The sequence below is a fragment of the Octopus bimaculoides genome, chromosome 6, assembly GCF_046866305.1.
Source record: "Octopus bimaculoides isolate indiv1 chromosome 6, ASM4686630v1, whole genome shotgun sequence".
Lineage (NCBI taxonomy): Eukaryota > Metazoa > Mollusca > Cephalopoda > Octopoda > Octopodidae > Octopus > Octopus bimaculoides.
In genome coordinates this window covers 37,860,710-37,870,709 of record NC_142933.1, presented here as the reverse complement: position 1 = coordinate 37,870,709, position 10,000 = coordinate 37,860,710, and the positions used below count along the sequence as shown (strand labels likewise).

At 36.8% G+C, this 10,000-nt stretch overlaps 1 protein-coding gene across 1 annotated transcript in view; it reads right to left on the bottom strand.

Annotated features, from left to right (window-relative positions):
- The window catches only part of LOC106876899 (uncharacterized), a 55,110-nt gene that overhangs the window by 8,960 nt on the left and 36,150 nt on the right, over window positions 1–10,000 (bottom strand). The window contains exon 3 of the mRNA XM_089353759.1: window positions 9,250–9,346. Within this exon, the coding sequence (XP_089209885.1) occupies window positions 9,250–9,346 (97 nt within the window). The remainder of the gene's footprint in view (window positions 1–9,249; window positions 9,347–10,000) is intronic.

The window sequence follows — 10,000 nt, the reverse complement described above, 5'->3', positions numbered from 1 at the left end:
CCGAGAACTACGTTAAGGGTACACGTGTCTGTGGAGTGCTCAGTCACTTGCACGTTAATTTCACGAGCAGGCTGTTCCGTTGATCGGATCAACTGGAAACCTCGACGTCGTAAATGACGGTGTGTCAACAAGTCCATCGATAAACTTTCCGTCTCCCCAGTTTCACAAGGTCTTTGACGACCAAGGTTCACAAGCTGTTCACCACTTACTTCGATGAAGAGTTCCGCCCCCAAATAACAATTATATTGAAACGATATGACATTTCTGTATGTCACCATTGTGATGATTTGGTTGAGTTTGAAGACGATGGAAAGAACACTAATTCTGTTGAGATTTAATTGCAAAAATATTTATTTTTATCGTTAGCAAATTAATATATTGCCGTGACTATGAAAGACAAAGAAAAGATGTTTACACCAAGTGCGATAAATTCAAAGCTTTATGAGATGTTATTTCAGTCGAAAATGACAGTAGCCGTCGTCGTGTGATTTTAGCAGTTAGCTAGTTTGGTTGAATCTTCGTCGTCGTCATCCATTTTCTTAACTGACTAGTGACTAAAACACGTTAAATATATCGCTGATGTCCATATCAGAAGAAGTGCACCAAAGATGAAATTGTTTAATGAGATCCTGTTTTACAACTTATCTCAGCGGTCTTTTTCTTTCGTGACGTCAGTAATAACTGAATGAAAAGTGTTTGTTCGTGTTGTTTTTCACAGGACATAGTTATCTGGGCTTGATTTTTAGGTGTTTTAGGACTGTCAAATATTCCTTTTACAATATTAATAGTGGTGGTAGGGCGGGGAAGTGGTTGAAACGTTAGCACGCCGGGCGAAATACTTTGCAGTATTTCGTCTGCCGTTACGTTCTGAGTTGAAATTCCACCGAGGTCGATTTTGCCTTTCATCCTTTCGGGGTCGATTAAATAAGTACCAGTTACGCACTGGGGTCGATGTAATCGACTTAATCTCTTTGTCTGTCCTTGTTTGTCCCTTCTATGTTTAGCCCCCTGCGGGCAATAAAGAAATAAATATTAATAGTGGTGGTGGATTGATGGAGGTGGTGGTGATGGAGGTGGTGGTGGTGAGGTGGTGGTGGTGGAGGTGGTGGTGGTGATGGAGGTGATGGAGGTGGTGGTGGTGGTGGTGGTGGTGGTGATTGGGGTGATGAGGATAACAGTGATATCGATGGTGACTGATATTGTGATGCTGAGTGGTAATGCTAATGGTGTTGGTAGTGAAAGCGGTGATTTTTGTGTCGATGTGGAGATAAGTGATGCTGGTGGTGATTACGTGTCTGATGGCGGTGATGGTGATGGAGACGGTGATGTTGATCGAAGTGATGTTTAATGTTGGTAGTGATGACGGTGATGAAGATCAACATTCAACTACCGCGAGCGTGGATCGGAGGTTAGGGCGTAAGGCTCACCTTCACGAGATCCTTCCATTCCTGGTCTAGGCGGAGTGTTATGTCCTTGAGCAAGGCTCATCATTTCATCATGTTCCAGTCTACTTAGCTCTTAATGAGTACCAGCTTTCTTTCTTTCTTTCTTTCTTTCTTTCTTTCTTTCTTTCTTTCTTTCTTTCTTTCTTTCTTTCTCCTCTCCCTCTCCCACAGCCACATCTTAGATGCTCTGTTGGAGAGCCAAACGGGTATCTATATCTACTCGCAAACTACACAGTCGCTTAAAACAACTAACGAAACCATGGTACACTTCACGCTGTCAAGTCGTACTCACTGGTGAATTAGGGCTGTGACTTTCCGTTGACGGCCTTATTGGCGTTCTTCATAGTGTTGCTAGTGTTTAGTTACAGATCAGTCCTAAACGTGTAGACTAGTGGTTCTCAACCATTTTTTATGTATAGACCTCTTTGATGACTATTTTATGCTGGTGGATACCCATAGCAATTCGACGTTTAAAAAACAAGTCTTATAGATACTTCTTACGAAATTCCTATTTAGTTTTTCACACATTCACTTGAATACGTTAGCAAGAAACATGTTAGAGAAAGAAACCTAACTGGTTCTTGCAATAAATCCATTTAAAGTTAAAAAAATTTATGGACCCATAAGATAATGCTGTTGATCCCCAAATTACTATTTTGTGTGCGTAGACCCTGCAAAATTTTATTTGGACCCTGGTTGAGAACCACTTGTGTAGACCTATAATCGCAGGTCCGTTCGTGGTCATTCCGTCTCTTTTCGTATATCCATGATTATACGATCCGAAATAAATTCTGATGTTTATTTTTTAAGGTGGTCAGGTATTATTGGAAAGAATCTGCTGCTACTGTTGGTGATGGTGGTGGTGGTGGCGGTGTTTGTGTTGGTAGTGGTGGTGGTGGTATTGGTGGTGGTTTTGATTGTGGATGTGGTGGAAGTTTTAGTGATGTTAGTGATGCTGATGGTAGCAGCAGTATTGTTGGTGGTGGTATTGTTGGTAAAGGTGGTGACAGTGGTGGTAGATTTGGTGGATCTAGTTTTTTTCATTTGCAAAATATGCATTTTTTAAACGACAGTAAAAAATCTGAAAATCGGCTATAAGAATGTAGTTTTCCGGTCTAATTGCTATGAAGATATGATGTTTTGGAGAAACAAATTGGAGGAAGAAGTTACAGAGGTTTAAAAATCGAAAAACTCTGTATTTTTAGCCAATAGTGAGAAAGAAATTTTCTACGTTTAGCGGAGCGGTGTAAACTTTAAGGTTGTACCCTGTAAGATTTATAGTTTAGCGTCTGTGAAACGACCTCTTCATTGGAGATTTCTAAATAAATAAAAGTACCTAATTTCTTTGTAGTTTTCTAAATAAACAGAAATACCTAATAAAATCAATATGTATCATCTTGCTATTTCTTTTGTTTCTTCATTGATTGTATGTTTTTATTATTTTTAAAAAAATTGTTTTATTAATATATTTGTCTGCATGTGTTTACTTTATGCGTATTTCAGTATTATGTATATGTCATGTATTTGTGTACATCATTAATATATTTGTGCTAAGTTCACATATTCCTTTCACCTTCGTGATGTCAAGAAACTGCATAAACATCGCAAACAACTTTTGCAATATATATGAAAAATATGCAAGATATTAAGACAATTGACGAAAAATATCTATAATAAAATATTTATGATAAAATTCTAGGCGTAGGAGTGGTTGTGTGGTAAATAGCTTGCTTACGAACCACATGGTTCCGGGTTCAGTCCCACTGCGTGGCACTTTGGGCAAGTGTCTTCTACTATAGCCTCGGGCCGACCAAAGCCTTGAGTGGATTTGGTAGATGGAAACTGAAACAAGCCCGTCGTATATATGTATATATGTATATACATATGTATGTGTGTGTGTTTGTTCCCCCCAACATCGCTTGACAACCGATGCTGGTGTGTTTACGTCCCCGTAACTTAGCGGTTCGGCAAAAGATACCGATAGAATAAGTACCAGGCTTACAAAGAATAAGTCCTAGGGTCGATTTGCTCGACTAAAGGCGGTGCTCCAGCATGGCCACAGTCAAATGACTGAAACAAGTAAAAGAGTAAAAAAAAGTAAAGAGTATTGATAAATATAAATTTTTATTAAAACAAAACGCGCGGGTGAAGAAATCTGGTGGTGTGAAGAATCAACACAACGTGCGGTTGTCATGGTAACAAGCTGTTAATGCCTCGCTGTCTGTTGATTGCCTAAAATTACCCAAATTTCCCAATTTTAATTCCAAATAACATCAGATCCTTTTATTTACGAGATAAAGTAATTGGTTGATCGTAATCAAAATTCAGAGTCGCATCGATACACCAAAATTGAAAGCAATCTGAGCAAAATTAAAGGGGTCTCATTATGCGAATGAAAAAAACTAGATCCGATTCGGAAACGGTGATGACAATGGTAGTGGCATGGTAGTGGTACTCATAGTGGTAATGGTGTTGGAGTTGTTATTGTATGTTATAGTGGTGGTGGTAGTAATGATGATGGTAGTAGTGATAGTGTTGGTAACGGTGTTGGTTGTAACAATGCTGATGGTTGTGGTGGTGATAATGACCATAGTAGCGGTGGTACTAATAGCGGTCTTATTTGAGTATGGAATAGGTGAACTAGGGCCGTTATTTAATAAACTAAAGCCTGCTGATGCTGCTGCTGCTGTCCTAATTTAGTACCAATTCAGGCCTTCATTTACTGACTGCCACCATCTTCAGCAATGTACGAGATTTGAAGATGAGTTGATTGCAGAGTGGGTCACGTGGCAATCGTACGTCACGTGGATTGTACAAACTGTGCACGTGTCGCCGTCTTGAGGCGTTCGCAAAAATAATAACACCCGGGCGAACGAACACACTTCATTATATAGATAACTATGTTAATTACATGTTAAAATTGTGCTATCACCGCCACAATCATCATCATTATCATCACCATTACAATCATCATCATCATCATCATCATATCACCACTACCACCATCAACACCAACAGCAGTCGCAGCAGCAGTCGCAGCAGCAGTCGCAGCAGCAACAATGGCAACACTTCTATCACTATACCACCATCACTAACAGAATCGTTAAAATGATAAGTAGTTATATACTGGGGTCAAATAATAAACATGCGAACTCTTCTAAGAATTATAAGCATGTATATGTATTATATATGTGTCTGTCTGTTTGTTTGTCTATCTGTTTGTCTGTCTGTCTGTCTGTCTGTCTGTCTCTCTCTCTCTCTCTCTCTCTCTCTCTCTCTCTCTCTATCTATCTATCTATATATATATATATATATATATATATATATATATATATATATATATATATATATATATATATATATATGTATATCTTAATGTTTTTTTTTCAACTTCAGTTATAATAAAAACAGTTTTACATCAATCTGATGGGTTACTCTATACTTTTGAAGAGTACAAATTTATTATTTTTAAACAAGAATTTTGTTGACAGTGACTTAAAAGATTCGGCCAACCAAGTCGTCGTCATACATACATGCATACATGCATACATGCATACATGCATACATGCATACATGCATACATGCATACATACATACATACATACATATATGCATGTATATATGTGTATGTATGTATGTATGTATGTATGTATGTATGTATCTATCTATCTATCTATCTATCTATATATATATATATATATATATATATATATATATATATATATATATATATATATATATATATATATATATATATATATAAGCCAGACTGATGATGAGCAATGACTCTGAAACTAGTTTCTGGATGCTGGCTTTGCTGGGTGGCGGTGTTTATCTTCACTTTGAAAACATAAGGACACAAGAAATGTGTCAAGTACAACACGAAACGGTGTTTCCTAGGGCTAAATAACAGTAATATTCTTCCCTTTTATGGGACTGTCACATTAACTTACCAACATACTATTACATTATTGTGCATAAATCTCTCTGAGCGATTAATGTATTATTTCTATATATATACATATGTTTATAATTTAACGTTCCGTCAAGGTAGGATAATAGAAAAAAGTATCTATCCAATGAGAGATAGATATCATTTAATGTACACAGTATTCAGAATAAGAGTCACGAATACAGTGGTTCTCAACCGGGGTCCATACGGCCCCTGAAGGTCCATATAAGATTTTTCGGAGCTTCACGTCACAAAATAGTAAATTTGGGGCCCACAATATTATTTTAGGGCCCCTGAAAAATTTTGCTGTAGATGTATGAATTAATATGTATTGTAAGAAACAGGTAGGTTTGTTTATCTAACGTTTTGCATAGTTCAGCCTATACTAATTAATGTATGACAAACAAAATAAGAATTTTGAAAGAACTTCATAAACAAACTAGTTTTTTAAAATCAAATGGCTATGGAGATCCACCAGAATAAGATAGTCTTCAAAGGGGTCCATAGATAAAAAAAAATGGTTGCGAACCCCTGCACTAATGGGTTCTTGCAAAAAAGACGCTGATATTAGGTAAATTTATATAATATAGCTTCGCCTGAAGATTTCTTGGGGACATAAGGCACGTTATATAAATCCACCTAATCTTAGCGTCTCTTCCTGTAATAATATTGTATAAGACTTGAGATGTTTGCCTTGTCTTAATGTTTGACGTCCTGTTTAACAGTTATAAATCCGCTGCATCGGAAATCTGCAATGGCTCCATAACTACCGTCTCGGCTATAACTTTGGAGCCCTAGTAATACGTTACTGCGCTTACCCAGCGTACCTAATCGTTTAGATTACCTGTGAACTAAACCGCCATACATTATACTGAGAAAAAGTGTATTATATATATATATATATACAAACGACAAGTAAAACCGTATAAAGTATATTGAGTATACAAACGGACGAAGACAGACACAGAAGGTCCCTAATTCTTTATCAGTTATCAACCAGATGGTTTTACTTAGATTCGCGCACCATTAATACAAATATATGTATATATATATATATATATATATATATATATATATATATATATATATATATATATATATATATATATATATATATATGAATATCTATATACATACGTGTATGCTTGCATACATACATGCATACACACGAGGGGGTGCTAAAAAATGCCTGGCTTTAAAGTTGTCGCGAAACGCTTGTTTGGAGGCTCAACCTTCCGGGGTTTTTTTTAGAAAAACTGAAGGACAGCTGGAATAAGTGTATGAATATGAGAGGGATTATGTTGAATAAAATCGTCCTGTATTTTCTTTTACCCAAAGCCAGGAATTTTTCAGCACTCCTCGTATATGTGTGTACATGTGTATGTATATATGTGTGTATGCTTGCGTGTGGTATCTTTGTGTCTTTACCCCACATCTTGACAACTGGTGTTAGTTTGATTACGCCTTCATAATCAAGCGGTTCAGTTTTACCAAACATAAAATGTAAGTACTGGAGTCAATTTGTTGGACTAATTCAGCAAGGTGTGCTCCAGGGTGGAACAAGTAAAAGAGTAAACGAGTTTACTCTTGCCGTAACACACGCGCGCGCGCACGCACACACACACACACACACACACACACACACACACATACATATATACTAGCTGACGTACCCGGTAATTCTCGAAAAAGCGGGGCTTATCCCTTGGTTCCGTTCTCATAATTGTTTCGCTAATCCAATAACAACAATACAAAGTATATAGCCCTTAAAACGGTTTTTGTGCATTTACAGAGAATACCAAACTGTCTTACACAGGATCTTGTTTTTAGGAATTCCCAATAAGTTATGAATACCCTAATTGTAAAGTTATTTATGTAATAACATGAAATTAGTTACCGGGTAGTAACAATTCAGATAAAGTAGCCCCGAAAGGGCTTTAATGCGTTCCCTGAATATATAGAACTTAGGAGGAAATACTAATAAGCTATGTATACTAAAATCGTGAAGCATGTTACGTAATAACAGGCTAATGAGATATGAGATAATAACAATTAAAAGTAAATAACTCTGAAAAGGAATTTTGTGCGTTCCCAGAGAATATTACCCTCAGGGGCGCTAGTGTTGGTATATTCGTGAATAAGTCACTAACCGAAATAAGTGGATTTATTATTTAGGAAAATACTATTTACTTGTTTAAGGGTTGTAGTGGATAAATTGCGAAAATAACTCTAATATTTCAAATACTAAGAAATAATCATACTCAATTTGATTTATACCAAATAATATAGGAAAATGAATGGGTTATTTCCCTTGGCTGTTAAAATAGGGCGAATGGGTTATTTCCCTTGGATGTTAAAATGAATATATTATATATATATATAAGGATTCCTTCCAGGGGCACAATTATCGATTTTTTTTCAACAATCTGAGTATGCCATGAGATTTCCAGACATGAGTTGTACTCACGTGTCAAGTTTCATCAAAATCGATAAAACGATGTAGGAAGAGTTAGCTAAGAACTCTACAAACACACCCTCAGACAGAATTTCCCACATACGTACATATATCATCACCATCATCATTATTCAACGTCAGTTTTCCATGCTGGCATGGGTTGGACGGTTTGACTGGAGCTGGTAAGGCCAGGAGCCGCACCAAGTACCATTATCTGTTCAGACATGGTTTCTACGTCAGCCCCTTCGCAGAGTGTACTGGATGCATTTTAAGCGGTACCAGCACCAGTGCTTTTAACAGGACACTAACACCAGTGCTCTTTATGTGGCACCGGCATCAGCACCAGTGGTTTTTATGAGGCACCAACACCGGTATCAATTCTGCTGTGGTGCGCTGGTCTACTCGAGTATAGCAATGCGCCAGATATCTCGGTTTTTAATCGTCTCCTTCGTAAGGCTCATATATCATAAATACAAACAGTCGAGTCTCCTCAATAGTACATACAGTTAATTGCATATACAAAGAAAACAAATTTCGGTTATTCGCATTTCCTACCCATCGACTTTTAAACGAAGTAAAAGAAAAGCATTGGTAAAACGTAGCATAAAAATTAAATATTTTCAATTAACTGAGATGTTTTTTGATTTGATATGAATTCAATGATTTGAGAAGCTTGAGGAGTTAAAAGTTCGTAATCAAGATTATCGTGAATTAAATTTACAGAAGATATTCTTTACCATTTCAATCAATTAAAAAATTATCAATGTTCAAATTCCAATATATTTTTATTTTATTTTTGTGTGAGAAAATTCTTCGATAAGTAAGAAACATAAAGCAAACGGTGAACGGGTGATTTACAAGTATTTTCAGGGCCATAAAACCTTATACTGAAATCTCTTATTTTATAAGACTGCTGCTCTAGCTCGGTTAATTACATACTTCGGTTAATCACATAAGAATATCATCACCAAGGTTATATAGTCGAGCAGAACAGACTCACACTGTGCGTATGTGTGTATACTCTCTTTACTCTCTTTTACTTGTTTCAGTCATTTGACTGTGGCCATGCTGGAGCACCACCTTCACTCGAACAAATCGACCCCAGGACTTATTCTTTGTAAGCCTAGTACTTATTCTATCGGTCTCTTAAGCCGAACCGCTAAGTTACGGGGACGTAAATACACCACCATCGGTTGTCAAGCGATGTTGGGGGGGGGGGGGAACAAACACACACACAAACATATACACACACATACATACATATATATATATATATATATATATATATATATATATATATATATATATATATATACATATATACGACGGGCTTCTTTCAGTTTCCGTCTACCAAATCATTTGTGGGTGGGTATATAATTGAATCTACGTTTCCTTACCATTTTCAAACCGCATTCCGATTTCTGTAGCTTGGACAGCTCTTAGGTATTCAACGGTCATTTCCAGAATTTCTGCCTTTTCAAGTTTTCCAGAAGACTGAAATAAAAGCAAGGAAAAATGAAATAAGAAGTACGGTTTTGTTGACAGGTATTTTATAAAAGCTGTATTGTGACGTTTCGGATGGCTATTATTCATTCTCATGCAGCAGTTTTACACAATTTAGAGTTATTAGTAAGAAACACAATCTAGAGTTATTAGTAGGCAAATCTGAACCATCACATCAGTTGTTCCTCTCAAAAGAGTTAGTTTTATGTGGGTATGAATGTTTGTGTGTGTGTGTGTGTGAGAGAGAGAGAGAGGGGGAGAGAGAGAGAGAAAGAGAGAGAGAGAGAGAGAGAGGGGGAGAGAGAGAGAGAAGAGAGAGAGAGAGAGAGAGAGAGAGAGAGAGAGAGAGAGAGAGAGAGTGTGTGTGTGTGTGTGTGTGTGCGTGCGTGTGTGCATGTGTGTGTGAATTGTTGATTATTAATCCCACATCAGCGAATATTCAGCAAACTACTATACCCTAAGTTGTTCTAGGCGTGACCACCCCATATTTCGTCTTAAAAATAGTACATTTAAAGCAACTGATTAAAAATATACATACATACATACATACATACATACAAACATACATACATACATAGATGCACAATTTATATATATATATTATGAATTTAAGGAAATACATCTATGCATAGGTGGATGGAAGTA